The sequence below is a fragment of the Mytilus galloprovincialis genome, chromosome 12 (assembly GCF_965363235.1).
Source record: "Mytilus galloprovincialis chromosome 12, xbMytGall1.hap1.1, whole genome shotgun sequence".
Lineage (NCBI taxonomy): Eukaryota > Metazoa > Mollusca > Bivalvia > Mytilida > Mytilidae > Mytilus > Mytilus galloprovincialis.
The window spans coordinates 64162933-64180500 of record NC_134849.1 but is presented as its reverse complement, the minus strand read 5'-3'; the positions used below and the strand labels follow the sequence as shown (position 1 = coordinate 64180500).

Below are 17568 nucleotides of genomic sequence, written 5' to 3'. Positions count from 1 at the left end.
TCAAAATATATTTATAAATATCCAAATGATGTATGTTCATTTTTTTTGTGAAGGGATGAAGGTCGGTTCTCTCCAGCTTCTTACACAATTAAAATCTGGCTGTCATGTCGAAAATCAATCAATTTTTTGTCAAGGTTCTAAATACAACAGTTTACACATTCATTTCAATTCCTTGGCAACCTGTTTTATTGTTGAAGAAAAATCTGAGTTCCCAACCCTGCTTTACTAACAAATGACTGAATTTAATATGTTACCTAAATCACCTTTCAGCAGAGCACACTCAAAATATAACAATGGCCTTATAACACAAACTTTACCATGAACCTTAAAACCACTTGACTTTCACAGTTGATTCAATCATTTATATCTATAAACTAATAATACATTATTCGTGTGAAGTATTTATGAAAATGTGATTAGAATATATATTACTAATCATATATCAGTCAAAAAGACTTTAGTTTTCTATGTTTTGTCTTCTGTACTATTATTTGTCTGTTTGTCTTTTTCATTTTTAGCCATGGCGTTGTCAGTTTATTTTCAATCTATGAGTTTCACTATTCCTCTGGTATCTTTCGTTCCTCTTTAATAGTATATGGTAAAGTGTAATTTTTTCACTTATCCATCTTTTGTTTTTGGGAGTATCTGTATTTATACTGCAACTAGTTGTGTTTATTTCCTAAATATAGTAACATAGCTTTATTTTGTATAACGTCAATTTCATCATGGAACACTTTCTCAAAAACCAGGGGTCCATTATGGGATGAAAATAAGTTTGACATTAGTGTTTTGATTTTAAAAGTTATCAATGTATTACATGTATTAATTTAAGTTGCAGTATAAAAACAATATTAGGTCAATGTCAATAAATATAAACTTTTTTGTACTCGGCACAAAATTGGGGAAGGGCTCGGTAGAACCTCCTCCTTCCCCAGTTTCTCTGCCTCATACAAAAAGTTTATATTTTCCTGACATTGACTTAATATTGTATATTTCTTTTCATATCAAACTCACCACAGAAACCCATCCAAGAGCTGACAAAGATTCACTTAGGACTGATAAATGGTTGAAAAACTGACTTCCACGGTTTCCTTCTCTAAAATTCTGAAATCAAAAATAGTTTACTTAGTATAAAAATCAAAAGACAATGATTGACACTGAGACAGCTGTATTAATTAAGCTGCCAGAGACCAAAAGGGTTGGGTTTTTTTTTTGGGGGGGGGGGATGTTAGCAACTATGGGCTATCATTGATGGAGAGACTAGGTGATATGGATTTCTGAACCATTGGGCTATGTCAGGACAATGGAAGTGTTCAGGTACAAGCAATTCTATTTAAATTTGTGAAATAACAATAAATAAGAGTTCCAAAATCCATTAGAACAGCCAGTGAATTTATTTTGTTAAAAAAAAACTAACGTCATATAATTAAATAATTAGTACCAAAGGGAAAGACACAGGATAAAATATATACAATTTCATCGCTTTAAAAATAGCAGGATTTTTTTCTCATAAAGAATGAATAAAAAATCTCTTAAAGATCATAACTTAATAATAAGGTAATAAAAAAAAACTAGATATGTCATAAATTATTAGAAAGTGTATTATTTCTGATTTGCAAAAGATTAAACAAAGAGAAATTGTCGGACTTGAAAATTTCAGAAGATCAAAAGAATATATGGAAAATAATAATTAACTTCATTGGTATCCGTGGTAATGATTTTTTAATTCATAAAACATTAAAAGATGGGTTAAACAAGACCATTCCTAAGAGGTTTTTAAACGATACTTCATTCAGATAGAAAAATTATCCTTCACATTGAGAATTACAAGAATTTATAATGTTTAATGTTGTACATTTTCCACCAAATTTAATGTTAACTCTTAAAGTGCAAGAATACTTTCTTCATCAAAAGGCGCTGTGATTGACATTTTTAACAATTTTTTTAGAAATTGTGGAAGATATAGAGCAATCTTCATAGCGTTGTAAAAACTAAAATAATTCTGAAATTTTTCTGGAATGAATGGTAAAGAAGGCATATGTAAGGCAGATCCAAAACTAGAGAAAATGGGGGGCATTATTGTTTGTAAGAGTTAATATAAAATCACCATTGATACCAAAGAGGGAGTAAGACGGTTCCTGTTCCCGAAATCCCGTGCTTAAAATCATGAAATCTTAAGGTCCCAATTTTCAAAAAAAGAATTCCCAGATCCCAAAAGAATCCATCCTGAAATTCTAAGCTTAAATACACCTGATCGCGGAGTCCTGAAAAAGGTCCTGCCCTCCCTCATACCAGGATTGTAATTTTGTACGCCAGACATGCAATTTTTCTGAGTGACCCTTCAATCAAAAACAGTAGGAAGTTGATGAGCATTGAGGACCCAAAATTCCTTAACATATTGACAGTTAGTAACTGGGTTAAATCATCATCTTTATTCATAAAATAATTCAAATCAATTACGTAATCTTAACATGCTTAATGTCATCATATACAAATATAAACTCAACATTTTTCAAAAGAGGCTCTATTTTGGCTGTCCTGTTACCATTTTCAGAAGATATTTTTTGGCTATAATGGTTTTCATGAAAAACTAAATAACTTCCATATATATATATTTTTTCTTTTAATGGTTTATGTTTCATTTTTTTCTTTTTTTTCAAAACAAAAACTGTAAGTTTTGACAACATATATGCATATCATACCATAACGATGTATTCCAATTTTTATTGAAATCCCCAAAAAAATTCTTATCTTTTTCTCACAAAAATTAACTCTTACTCTATATTTGACATTGAAAAACAATTTTGAATACTGTAAATTCAGAAATAATTGTGAGGTTTTTATTATTGCAAAAAATGCGACAATAATTTAAACTCAGATTTAAGTTTTTTTTTATATAAGTTAAACAAGATTTTTTTTAAAAATGGTAAATTAAAATAGCATTTAAGTCTAAAATTACAAAATCACAATAATAAATGCACCCAATGATTTCTGAATTTACAGTGGTGTACTATACCTTTATATCAATTTAGTTGTAATCCTTGATGATATAAAGTATTTCTCACAATTGGTTAAATTTTTAACCAGATGCTCCGCAGGGCGTAGCTTTATACGACCGCAGAGGTTGAACCCTGAACGGTTGGGGCAAGTATGGACACAACATTCAAGCTGGATTCAGCTCTAAATTTGGATTGTGATTAAATAGTTGACACAGCATAGGTTTCTGACACAGAATGAATGTGTTCTAATGAACTTAAAATTTTTGTTTTCTCTTAGAGCAATTCATTATGCTGTTGAATATCAATCCTCTCAAAACAAGAATGTGTCCTCAGTACACGAATGCCCCACTCGCACTGTCATTTTCCATGTTCAGTGGACCGTGAAATTGGGGTAAAAACTCTAATTTGGCATTAAAATTAGAAAGATCATATCATAGGGGACATGTGTACTAAGTTTGAAGTCGATTGGACTTAAACTTCATCAAAAACTACCTTGACCAAAAGCTTTAACCTGAAGCGGGACAGACGGATGGACGAACAGACGGACGAACGAACGGACAGACGGACGGATGGACGGACACACAGACCAGAAAACATAATGCCCCTCTACTATCGTAGGTGGGGCATAAAAATGTTTGAAGAAATTTTCTTTTTTATTTATGAAATTTCAAATGAGAAAAATTGAACCCAATTTTTTTAATCACATCCCCCTTTCCCTTATTCCAAAACTAATCTCAATTAAAATTTCTAATGGAGTTTGCAACAATAACTACTCATTTAAATACATCATAAAATATTAAGATGTAAAAAAAACTAGCTGCTTGTTATCACTGAATGTTATTTATTATAATTTATCAGTTGGTAGTAAAAAGTGAATATACATTGTATATTGTATATAACAAAGATTTAAGTTGATTCTGGACAAAGAAAGATAACTCCAATTAAAAAAAAATCTTGCTATTGCACAATATTTTGCAATTAGATATTTCTTGCTTACTATTCTGGACAAAGAAAGATAACTCTAATTAAAAAAAAATTTGCTATTTCACAATATTGTGCAATTAGATATTTCTTGCCATTGCGCAATACTGTGCAATTGAAAAGACTTGCTATTGCACAATACTTAATATAATAATTTTAGATCCTGATTTGGACCAACTTGAAAACTGGGCCCATAATAAAAAATCTAAGTACATTTTTGGATTCAGCATATCAAAGAACCCCAAGATTTCAATTTTTGTTGAAATCAGACTAAGTTTAATTTTGGACCCTTTGGACTTTAGTGTAGACCAATTTGAAAACAGGACCAAAAATGAAGAATCTACATACACAGTTAGATTTGGTATATCAAAGAACCCCATTTATTCAATTTTTGATGAAATCAAACAAAGTTTAATTTTGGACCCCGATTTGGACCAACTTGAAAACTGGGCCAATAATCAAGAATCTAAGTACATTTTTAGATTCAGCATATCAAAGAACCTAACTGATTCATTTTTTGTCAAAATCAAACTAAGTTTAATTTTGGACCCTTTGGACCTTAATGTAGACCAATTTGAAAACGGGACCAAAAGTTAAGAATCTACATACACAGTCATGACAGTTAGATTCGGCATATCAAAGAACCCCAATTATTCAATTTTGATGAAATCAAACAAAGTTTAATTTTGGACCCTTTGGGCCCCTTATTCTGTTGGGACAAAAACTCCCAAAATCAATACCAACCTTCCTTTTATGGTCATAAACCTTGTGTTTAAATTTCATAGATTTCTATTTACTTATACTAACGTTATGGTGCGAAAACCAAGAAAAATGCTTATTTGGGTCCCTTTTTGGCCCCTAATTCCTAAACTGTTGGGACCTAAACTCCCAAAATCAATACCAACCTTCCTTTTGTAGTCATTAACATTGTGTTTAAATTTCATTGATTTCTATTTACTTAAACTAAAGTTATTGTGCGAAAACCAAGAATAATGCTTATTTGGGCCCTTTTTTGGCCCCTAATTCCTAAACTGTTGAAACCTAAACTCCCAAAATCAATCCCAACCGTTCTTTTGTGGTCATAAACCTTGTGTCAAAATTTCATAGATTTCTATTAACTTAAACTAAAGTTATAGTGCGAAAACCAAGAATGCTTATTTGGGCCCTTTTTGGCCCCTAATTCCTAAAATATTGGGACCAAAACTCCCAAAATCAATACCAACCTTCCTTTTGTGGTCATAAACCTTGTGTTAAAATTTCATAGATTTCCATTCACTTTTACTAAAGTTAGAGTGCGAAAACTAAAAGTATTCGGACGCCGGACGACGACGACGACGACGACGACGCCGACGCCAACGTGATAGCAATATACGACGAAAAATTTTTCAAATTTTGCGGTCGTATAAAAACAGTAAATTCAAATCATTTTTTTTTTTAAATCTTTGACACCTTCACTTAAGATCACTTAAAAATACTTTATTACATCTATAGATCAATTTTTGTTAAAATCCTGTCGTAAGAAATCATTTTTCAAATTTACGTGTTTTACAACAAAATTTTTTAAAACACATGTACCGGTATGCCCTATTTCAAATGTTTTAAAAAGTCAAATTTCGACAACAGGAAGCAATTTAGAATAGCTTATTATACCTATAAATTATTTTTTGTTTAAATCCTTTCACAAAAAGATGTTTCTTAAAAGTTTTGATTTCTAAATTTATGGGAATTTTTCCACATTTTACTTTCCACACCTGGAATCATTTTAGAAAAGGATATTATATCTATGAATCAGTTTTCATAGAAATCCTAGAAAAAAGTCTTGTTTTTAGAAAAAAAGTTTTTAATAACAGAAAATTTTAACTCAAACAAAAATAAACATAAATCAATTGTCATTGGGAATCATTTTGAATAGCATATTATAAAATTGATGTCTTATATTTTTTGCATATCTGTTAAAAAATATGTTTTTCAAAATTAGCAATTTTCAACAAAAACACATGTTTTTTTTATCACAGTTATGTCCAATTTTCACTAGAAAAAACTAATGAACCTTTCTTTTAATTTACAGGTAAAAACACTGTGCATAAAAATTATAAAATTGGTGAAGACAATCTTGACTTATCTTACACCAAAGACACACTGATGGGCAGACTGAGCAATTGCTCTAAGGGACCACATCAAAAGATGATGTAGGATAAAAAACTTCTCAAATAATTTGGGGGTGGGGTTGAAAGTTTCTTATATCCTTCACTGAACTTTTGATGTCGTCCCTAATTATATCAATATTATTAAAATGTTCATATAAACTTTACATTTACGTGCACAAGCTTTGTATTTATAGGTAAATATAGAATAAAAGCCTTCTTTTAATATTTTGTAACACAATTTCAACAAAAAGAATAAGGAGCATGACAAGCATTGGCAGAGAACATGGAGAAAGAGCTTTTGTTTAGTTGGAAAATTTTCTCATTACAGGTAAGAGTTATTCCTCTTTTGACAGCGTCTCACCATTCAAAATAAAAAGAGCCTCCCCCTTTTCTCTTAAATGTACATACATTGTTTTATCTATTTCTTTATAAAGTTGGACTAATGAAGTAAAGCCTCTCTTAGGTAAGGAGAATTTTTTCGAAGCAATATGCTCTTTATTTTATACATAAATTGTCTTTTGGTCAACAACATGGAAAAAGAATGAGTAGTTAATTTTATAATTTGTGTGTGCATAAGCTTAATTGTGACTTTTGAACAATGAACATAAAGTAAGATTACTTATTGCATTCAAGGTGGTACATAACACCTGAATTAAAATTAATTTTGCTCGTTTAATTTTCATAAAATTTTGACAATTAAAGTATTTACTTTGACCCTTTTGACTAAAATATAAAAAAAATCAAAAAAATTGAACCAACAAAAATTACACTGGTTATATAGCAGTTTGACAAACACTCATTTTGATCATTGAGAAGCTTAATATTCCCTTAAGAACACATCATTAAAACGTTCTGCTTATTTTACAGAGTTATCTCCCTGTAGTGTTAGGTACCACCTTAAGGACATGCTGAATGCTAATAAAACAATCCAAACTTAAAATATGAGGTTTTTTTTACAAAAATATCTTATTGCAATTTCGGCCATAATAAAAACATCACAATAAATTCATATTTCTTTGTGAGAAGATGGGGTATGATTGTCAATGAGACAACTTTTCCCCAAAAAAGATCTGTTCCAGGCAGACCTAACCTATATCTAAAAAGATATACATACCACTGCAGCACTAATACAGTCTGATAAAGGCTGTAACAGCTTGGCTAAATCTCCCTGTAAAATAGAGTAAACAGAATTATCATCACCCTACTATGAATTCATTATTATTCCTCTAGATCATAGGGTACTACTTTCAAATGATTTCAGTGGATTTCATGGATAAAGGTAAACTGCAAATCAAATTGTACAATGAACTTATTTTAAACTAAAAAATAAATGACCATTTCATGCTTTCCCCAGGGGTACAATGTCCTGCTTTCCCCAGGGGTACAATGTCCTGCTTTCCCCAGGGGTACAATGTCCTATCTATTTATAATATAGAATTGTGCGGAATATATGACTGTTTTGGAAGCCCTGCAATGAAGTATGAATTTGACTCTAAGACTAATGAAAGCATAATTAAGCAAATCAAACAAATCAAACATCCACAAATATATAATTCTTCTTCAATCCATGAAAAATTGTTAACCACAAAATTGTCTATAAATTCACAGTACATTCACTTACACATATTTTCTATTTGAGGAGATATATATTCTACAGTAACAGGTTTTAAAAAAAGACAAGTACATGTACTATATTCTGAAAAAAAAACACCTCTTAAAGTCTAAAAAAAAGTGTATTTAATTATCATGACGGGTTTTATTTTGTCCCATTTTGGGGAAAACAAACTCTGTAGAAAGGAGATCCGTCAAAGATAAAGAAATTCCTATTTTCACCGTGTATCATCGTACAGCGGATATAGGTACTAACCAAGCGGGCGTGAGCGATTTTTATCTTACAAGGTAACAAAAATCTTCGTTTTGTTCACATAATATCTATGTGTACTTCAATCTAAACATAATTGCTGTTTTAAGAAATGATTTGGTCGTAGGTTGATGATTTAGAGATGTCTCATTATTTTCCCAAAACAAGAGGGATTACTAAAACATTGTAAAAGCATGTGCAAATACTTGTCAAAGAAGGTGGCCCTCGTCTCATCCGATATAATTCTATATTCATTGCAACTCTTTTTCTGATAAAAGGTCAATGTGTGTGTGTAATAAATATAGCTGTTTCAATAATTGGCATTGAAATCTTTCATACATATGTTATTTTTCGATATTTTATCCCTAAAGAAGAGTTGTGTACGGTGTTGAGGTGACCACATAAATCCTTATGTACGGTGCATAGTTAAGTTGTTGTACACCGTACACAAAAACTTTATTTTCATACTCGTTTATTACCCAAAAAGTTTCAAGGAATAAGTAACACAGGTAGGTTTGTGATTGGTAACTATTACTTTTGCCCTGTATCAGGTTTCTTTCAGATAAAACATGTAAATGTCTCAACAACTGTATCGAAATTGAAAGTTGGTGTTGACATTCACAACTATTTGCGCATGTACAAGTTAATTGTTCTTATTAGAATATCAAAGTTGTTTCATGAATAGAAAAAATTTGATGCAAAAATTATTTGGGAGCAGGAATTTCAAATGTTGAGAAATGTACATTGAATATCGATAAAGCAAAACAAAGATTTTCGTTATCGTGTACGGTCAAAATCGATCATGCCCGCTTGATTAGTACCTATATCCGGTGTACTGATGATACACAGTGATTTTATCTTAAAACTAAATTACAATTAGATGCTCCCCTCAAAGTGACTATATTTAAAACTTTGTTGATTTTGACCAGGAAGGACATTGCAACTACACATAATTTTTAGCAGCATCAACTTCATGAACTTGTTTGCTATGCAAAACTTTGAAAACAAGATAACTGCACATGCACTGAATGCTTCTTTACAGGACTGAGTTCAACCTTTTGACAAGGTAAACAAGATGCATGTTTAAGAATGTATCCATACAGAACTTATTTAAACCTTTTGACAAGGTAAACAAAATGCATGTTAAGAATGTCTCCATACAGGACTGATTCAAACCTTTTGACAAGGTAAACTGTTGAAGATGCATGTTAGGAATTTTATGCATTTTTAATGCATTTTTTATAAGAATGTCTCCATACAGGACTGATTCAAACATTTTGACAAAGTAAACAAGATGCATGTTAAGAATGTCTCCATACAGGATTGATTCAAACCTTTGACAAGGTAAAAAAGATGCATGTTCAGAATGTCTCCATACAGGACTAATTCAAACCTTTTGACAAAGTAAACAAGATGCATGTTAACTGGTTAAGAAGGTCTCCATACAGGACTGATTCAAACCTTTTGACAAGGTAAACAAGATACATGTTAAGAATGTCTCCATACAGGACTGATTCAAACCTTTTGACAAAGTAAACAAGATGCATGTTAAGAATGTCTCCATACAGGACTGATTCAAACCTTCTGACAAGGTAAACAAGATACATGTTAAGAATGTCTCCATACAGGACTGATTAATGTTTTTTTGACAATGTAAACACTATTTAAATCAGAATCCCTATTCAAATTAGATTTTTAAATGGATGGTTTTTTCATCTAATGTATTATATTTTCACCTTGATCACTGTTGACTTGTAACTGTCAACCAAATGATGACTGACAGGTGTCTTCAGATGAAAATGATGACATTAAAGATGCAGAAACACTATCAGACACTTAAATACCCATTAACTTATGGTCTTTTAAATGAATTATCTTCAATAAATAAACATCATAATACCTTAATTGATTTCACTACTCAGACTTTTGACCTTTTAAAATTATCAACCATATCATTTTGTAAATGTAAATAATGCATGGCTAATATGCAGTCAAACAAATTTCCTGATTTTATAAGAGACATGTATGCCAGTGTCACCTTTCAATAGTGGTTAAACCCCATAGCTATTACAATAGGGCTGCAGTTCCTGATTGATTGATTGAATGATTGGTGTTTAACATCACTTTCACAACTGTGTGTAATAAATTTTGCATCACATAAAGGATGAAGATTTGAGAATAAGAGTCTGTATTGCTGTTATTTTCTAGAATCTTTCTAAGTCAGTGTAGGGGCTGTAATTCATTATAGAAGACCCACAAAAGATACTTTAACATGAGATGGATGTCAGGGGAAAAGTCTATAACTATATGTTGAAGAATGACAGAATGATAGATAAGGATAAAACTATGGGACCCCAATCACTTTGTGGCAGGGCCATACAAATAAAATGTAAAGTTGATAAAATTATTGCCATTGTTTTTCATAATATGGTGCACAAACTCCTTATTCTTAGGAGCACCCCTTTACTATCAAATCCTGGATATGCACCTAAGGTAACAGCCATGACAGTACTTCACTGCAAGCTTTTCAAACTACAGATAATGAGTATCACACTTACATCAGCTGGTTTCTTGCTCTTGGAAGCTACCACTAGAAGTTGTCTCTGTTCCTGGAAGGCCTTGGAAACAATTTCTCCCTAAAAATATACATAGGGTGACCATTTAAAATAAAATGAAAAATTAATTCAACCAGGTGCTCCGCAGGGCGCAGCTTTATACGACCGCAGAGGTCGAACCCTGAACAGTTGGGGCAAGTATGGACAAAACATTCAAGCGTGATACAGCTCTGAATTTGGATTGTGATCAAATTTTGACATTACATGTTTTTTTTTTACACAAAACAAATGTCAAGATTTTACAAATCAATTAAAGATTTCTTCTTCAAACTTTTTAAATCTAAAATTAAATAGTTGACACAGCATAGGTTTCTGACACAGAATGAATGTGGTCTAATGAACTTAAAAGGTTTTTTTTTGCCTTTGAGCAATTCACTATGCTGTTGAATATTAATCCTCTCAAAAAAATGTTTGAAGAAATTTTCTTTTTATTTATGAAATCTGAAATGAGAAAAATTTAACCCCCCCCCCCCTTTTTTTCACATCCCCGTTTCCCTTTTTCCAAAACTGATATCAATTCAAATTTCTAATGGAGTTTGCAACAATAACTACTCTTTTAAATACATCATAAAATATTAAAATGTAAAATAAAGTGCTTGTTATCACTGAATGGTAAAGATTGGTTGGTAGTAAAAGTGAATATACATTGTTTATTGTATAAAACAATAAAAAAAACTTCATCAGCAACATTTTATATTGGCAAATTTCCAATGAAGTTATTTACATAAAGTTATTGGCAAATAAAAATAGAAAATGACATCATAGTCATGTCTGGCAAACATGGCAAATGTCCAACATACATTATCTAAAAACATTTTAGATAAGATAAGGAAAAAAAGCTTCATCAGCAACATTTTATATTGGCAAATTTCCAATGAAGTTATTTACATAAAGTTATTGGCAAATAAAAATAGAAAATGACATCATAGTCATGTCGGGCAAATTTCCAACATATATTATCAACTACTATTCTATACAAAGAAAGATAAATACTGACAATTCTTTGTGGATACCAATTTTCTTTTATGTGGATTAAGGAAAGTGTAGTTTTGTAGCCTTAAAAAATTATCTTAAAGAAAATGTGTTTATTGAAAAAATAATATTTTATAAAAAATAAACCATTGCAAAGAGTATACGCCTGCTCGAACCCCTGGCTCCAACTAATAGAATGACTTTACAAGTAAACTTTTACGTAATAAAAATATCTACCAGGTTCACAATGCATAAAATGTGATATGATTGGTCTTCAGAACAAGTTTAGATTAGACAGGTTTCCGGTTTATTCAGGGTTCGGTTTAATCAGGTTTCACTGTATATATATATATATATATTTTTTTTAAAAGCCAAAATTTCAATGTTTTTATATATATATATATATGTGTGTGAAACCCAAAAAGTTCCTCATATAAAAACTTACTATTCATTCATGACATACATGTGACATAGCAGATACCTAGTATCCACCCTTTGCCACTAGTCTGATGCCACAGACTAGTAAAATATTATTCTTGACTATTACATGGACATTTGACAGATTGTTAAGTGTAATGTTGTCAATATCAGAACAAAAAGACAGAAGTTATCTTAATGAGTTACTAAGGCTACATAACTATATACTGTTATTACTAAGGCTACATAACTATATACTGTTATTACTAAGGCTACATAACTATATACTGTTATTACTAAGGCTACATAACTATATACTGTTACTAAATACTTAAGTGGGGAAATTTTGGCTGTCACTAGTGTTTGCTTATTTTGAGAATTTGTTCATGCAGTCTTCACGAGGAACTTTTAAATCTACAGGCCGGGAGCTCAATTTTTGAAAATTTTTAGTTAGATTCTGTTGGCCTGTAGATATGATTTTTACAGACCCGAGAGCAATTTTACTAGCCTGGGCTGCCTGGACTGCCACTCAGCGTGAAGACTGTTCATGTAATCAGGGATAAGAAAATTATAAAAAGTTAACCTTATACATGTTATATAGGTTGTGAAAGGGAAATCCCAAAATTGAAAGCATGGACTATAAACCATGATAACATATAGTTATTCCCTTAGTCGTGTTCACTGAACCTTATATCAAATAGTTTTCTATTTAAGGCCATGCCAATAAATATTCTTTAATCTTTCAACAACTCTTTTGAAGATAAATGTGTAAGCTTTGACATATAGTCTCTTGGAATTTCTCTTTTAACTGATGTCTCGTGTATAGAGGATCTACCTACATCATATGCACACTCTCAGTCAGACATTCTCTTATGTCTTAATTATTAAGTTTGTGAAGTTTGTGTTTATATTACTTATGGGTGGGGGTAGGACCTTTATCAGAACTCTGTGATCAGTGTTTTTAAGCTCAGGATATCTGGATTGATCCTTTCGGGATCCTGGAATTCTTTTTTTCAAATTCCAGGTGTCTGGATTTTAATTTCTTTAAATTCAGGACCTCGAAATTCCATGTTTTTAAGCATGTGATTTCTGTATCAGGACCCCTCCTACCCTCACTTGCGTCCTCTAGCTTTTGGTCATTGATGTTTGTATGTCTTAAAGTACAACTATCCATTTCCCTACCTAAAGAGGATAATTTTGTACATCAACTTTTATATACATTTTTGCGAAATTTCATGACCACAAGTGTAGGTTGTCAAAATGCTTTATTTTTTAAACTCCCCATCTGAAATCATTTGACTGGAATTATGTTTCCGATTCAATATTTTGATTTTTTTTGTGACATTCTTCAGAAAAAAACATTGTGGTTCTTTTCAATTTATGTTTGATATGAACTAAAGATGTTTTTCCTGTTGGTCATACAGGTAATATATATCAGTCAGGGGACTTACTGAAATAAGTGATTTTTAAATCACTTATTTGAGTAGCAAATTTGAGGTTTTGTCACAAATTGGGATTTTGTAGTTTTTTCAAAATTTTAAACACATAGGTTTAAATAATATCTTTTAATTAGTAAAACTAAAAAAATATGAACTTTTTGCTTCTTTAAGTAGCAAGGTTTATGTCTTTGATGCTATCATTTAGCTGAAAATTCTATTTTAGTTGAAAAAATGCTATAATAATGGCTTTACAGAATGAACTGATACTTTCTTCAAAGATTTTTCACAGCAGTGGGAGTATTTTTCCTGTGAAGTTCAAGGTTTCATCTTTCAGATTATGTAATAAAATTCTACTGTTCGCGATAAAAATTTCACTGTTCGGGGGTGTTGAAATTAGTGGGGGTTATTAAAAGAATGATACTTAAAGAAGTGATTTTTGGGAAGGAAATTGAGGTCTGATACTTAAACAAGTGATTTTTATGTCATTATCCTAGATTCAGTACAAGGTCATCACCTGAAATGACCTGGTCATCCTAGACAACACAGATGTTGGTTCTGATAAGTTTAGAAACATAATTAGTCCCTGGATCATTAGTATTCTATATTTAAAGCTACAATAAAATTAAATCACTTCTTCTAGTGATTAATTTGTACTACTTAAATAGGTGATTATTAAAGAAAGACAACTCTAACTTCCAACCTTTATGGAAATAATGTTACTTGAATCAGTGATTTAGAAAATCACTTGTTTAAGTAAGTCCCCTGACTGTATATATATATTATATTTTAAATGAATATTTTTTTTAATCAAGTTGTGATTGTTTGAAAATAGAAATTAAGGTACATGTATCCTTTTAGCATGCTTAGAAAAACTCTGGAATACTTTGGATGTGAAAGGGTTAATCATAACAACATTAACATAATCATGATAATGAAAACAACTATGGTTATTTTTTCATCTGCATGGTCTGCTTGACCATGTTGACCAGAATATTATTTTCTATCTTAGGTTCAGAATTTTTTTTTTTTTAAATTAAATGGTTGTTCCCTTTATGAAATGTTAGTGATTTTATCTACCTCTCAAACTACCTAAACCAGATACTAATTCTACATGTAAAGTGTAGTGTAGTACATGTAGTAAAATATAAGCTACCGGACACAACTGGAAGCATTTTAGCTTGACGCCATGATCACTTGTCTACAGCATTCACATTTTAGACGCCATGCATGATGCTCACTGAGCATGCTTTGAAATTAATTACAAGACATTAAAATATTACTCACAATTTTAGCAACATCTCCTCCAATTTTATTGGATAAATCTAAAAACTGTCCTACTGATCCCTTCACCAGATCATCAAAGGCCGTCACATATGGTGCTACAACATCTGAAAAATGACCAAAATTATTTCGTAACATTTTGACACAAATGAAAAATGTCTCTTTATAATGACAAAGTTTCAATAAGAAAATGAATTCATAACAATATCACTTCTAGAAGTAGTTTGTATGCTACATGTATGATGCACAAGACAAAAATAAACAATTAGTTGTACAACAGGTAAGTTTTTTGTTTCTTTTTGTCAGATTAGATATATAACAAAACATCATTTCAGTCATTATCTCATGTTAATTTGATGTAACATTTTATCAAAAGAAACTGCAATAGGCCAAATAATCTTATGTATGTGTTAAACTTTTCCTTCTGAAGAAAAATTAGGTTGGTGAGGTACTTGTAGTGATATTTTTTTTGTACCTTAGCGCATGTTGAGTTCCGTTATATTGGAGGGAAAACATGCACTTTTGTCATCAGAACCCCCCTCTTTTATAGGAAAAATTTGGTTGATTGTATAGAGAATCACTGAAGCATGACTAGAGCCCTCCTTTTTGGCACTCAGTGGGACCCCCTTATGAAAATTTCTGGACCCACCACTGGTTATATAGTGTGTAATTTAATACTGTTTTTTTTATGTTTAATTTATTTAAACTTAATTTGTACAACTAACATGATTTATGTATGCATCATGTATATATGTGTATATTATTTATTAAATGTGTAGGTGTCTTTATAAAAACAGGAAATATCAAAATTTATAAAACTGTTCAGTCGACAGTCCGTCACTCAGGTACTGTCTACTCAATCTCAGATTTATTTTGTAATTGCTTGTTTTAACAGAAATTTCAAAAGAAACTCAAAATTTTGCAGATTCAGGTACATTCCTTTATCCATGAAACTGCTATACATGATATAATCATGTACAATTAGTAGGTACTCTTTTGAGTAAATAAATACAACCCCAATTTTGAATTATATCTTGACAGTATTTGTTGTAAACTTCTGTCAAAAAAGTAAAATAATGGACATTTTGTCCAGCATTTAATAAAATTGAGAATGGAAATGGGGAATGTGTCAGAGAGACAACAACCCGACCATAGAACAAACACCAGCAGAAGGTCACTATTGTATAGAAAATCTAATTTAGAATTCTGCTTTTATGAATTATTTTTGGAATCTTGATATTTAAAATTGTTTGTACATAAATAATTCTTATATCATTTGCATATTTATAAATACTTGAATTGGATTGGTAAATTAGAATTTTTCTCTTGGTTTACACTTCGATAAACCATGTTTCCGAAACGACTTTCGTAATCTATTCATGCGCGATACACATTCTTGCAAGGATACTGGGATTTTCAGCAAATTGAGATTATAAAACAATTTGCATAACAGTTGTTTCCATTCGAATGCATTCATAACCAAAAAAATATAAATAAATGCCCTTAAGTTTCGAAAATGTATAAAAATAAAATTTTAATAAAATTACGCGAAATTTCATGAAGGATTTGGCGAATTTACGTCAAGGCAAAACACGACGTCACACGAATGAAAATTTTAAGGGAAAGATTATTTCGTTACGTGTACGTTTCAAATTCGGATAATATCTCATTAAAATGAAGTTTTTGAGGTAGGTGCTATTTCATTTTAGATTCTGATGCATTTATCGGACATTTATGCTTTTTTAGAAAGTCAAGATGGCGGCGTACTCCTTAGTTAAGATATGCCATTGCGCTTTTAATGGTAAATATAGTAGCCGTCAAACAAATAATGTAAATTGATAATGGCGTATGTTTGGCTGAAGAATTATAAGGATTAAACACATTTTTTCTAGAGGTTATTGATGTGTAAACCGGGTCTCTTACTCACAAACTTAACATAAAAGTCCTTCGGACTTTTATTCAGTTTGTGAGTTAATCGCCCCGGTTTACACATCAATAACCTCTAGAAACTAGAGGCTCTAAAGAGCCTGTGTTGCTCACCTTGGTATATATGTGAATATTAAACAAAAGAAGCAGATAGATTCATGACAAAATTGTGTTTTGGTGATGGTGATGTGTTTGTACATCTTACTTTACTGAACATTCTTGCTGCTTACAATTATCTCTATCTATAATGAACTTGGCCTAGTAGTTTCAGTGGAAAATGTTAGTAAAAACTTACAAATTTTATGAAAATTGTTAAAAATTGACTATAAAGGACAATAACTCCTTAGGGGGTCAATTGACCATTTCAGTCATGCTGACTTATTTGTAAATCTTACTTTTCTGAACATTATTGCTGTTTACAGGTTATCTCTATCTATAATAGTATTCAAGATAATAACCAAAAACAGCAAAATTTCCTTAAACTTACCAATTCAGGGGCAGCAACCCAACAATTTGTTGTCCGATTCATCTGAAAATTTCAGGACAGATAGATCTTGACCTGATAAACACTTTTATCCCTGAAGATTTGCTCTTTATGCTTTGGTTTTTGAGTTATAAGCCAAAAACTGCATTTTACCCCTATGTTCTATTTTTAGCCATGGCGGCCATCTTGGTTGGTTGGCCGGGTCACCGGACACATTTTTAAAACTAAATACCCCAATAATGATTGTGGCCAAGTTTGGTTTAATTTGGCCCAGTAGTTTCAGAGGAGAAGATTTTTGTAAAAGATTAGTAAGATTTACGAAAAATGGTTAAAAATGGACTATAAAGGGCAATAACTCCTAAAGAGGTTAACTGACCATTTCGGTCATGTTGACTTATTTGTAAATCTTACTTTGCTGAACATTATTGCAGTTTACAGTTTATCTC

The 17568-nt window shown here is 31.2% G+C and overlaps 1 protein-coding gene across 3 annotated transcripts in view; it reads right to left on the bottom strand.

The window, feature by feature from the left end:
• Positions 1 to 17568, bottom strand: part of LOC143054535 (adenylyl cyclase-associated protein 1-like) — a 71149-nt gene that overhangs the window by 39077 nt on the left and 14504 nt on the right. For all 3 annotated transcript variants that reach the window (XM_076227555.1, XM_076227556.1, XM_076227554.1), the window contains exons 3-6: positions 14716 to 14819; positions 10547 to 10624; positions 7242 to 7295; positions 1015 to 1104 (exon numbers count right to left, since the gene is read on the bottom strand). In XM_076227555.1, coding sequence (XP_076083670.1) covers positions 1015 to 1104; positions 7242 to 7295; positions 10547 to 10624; positions 14716 to 14819 — 326 coding nt within the window. The remainder of the gene's footprint in view (positions 1 to 1014; positions 1105 to 7241; positions 7296 to 10546; positions 10625 to 14715; positions 14820 to 17568) is intronic.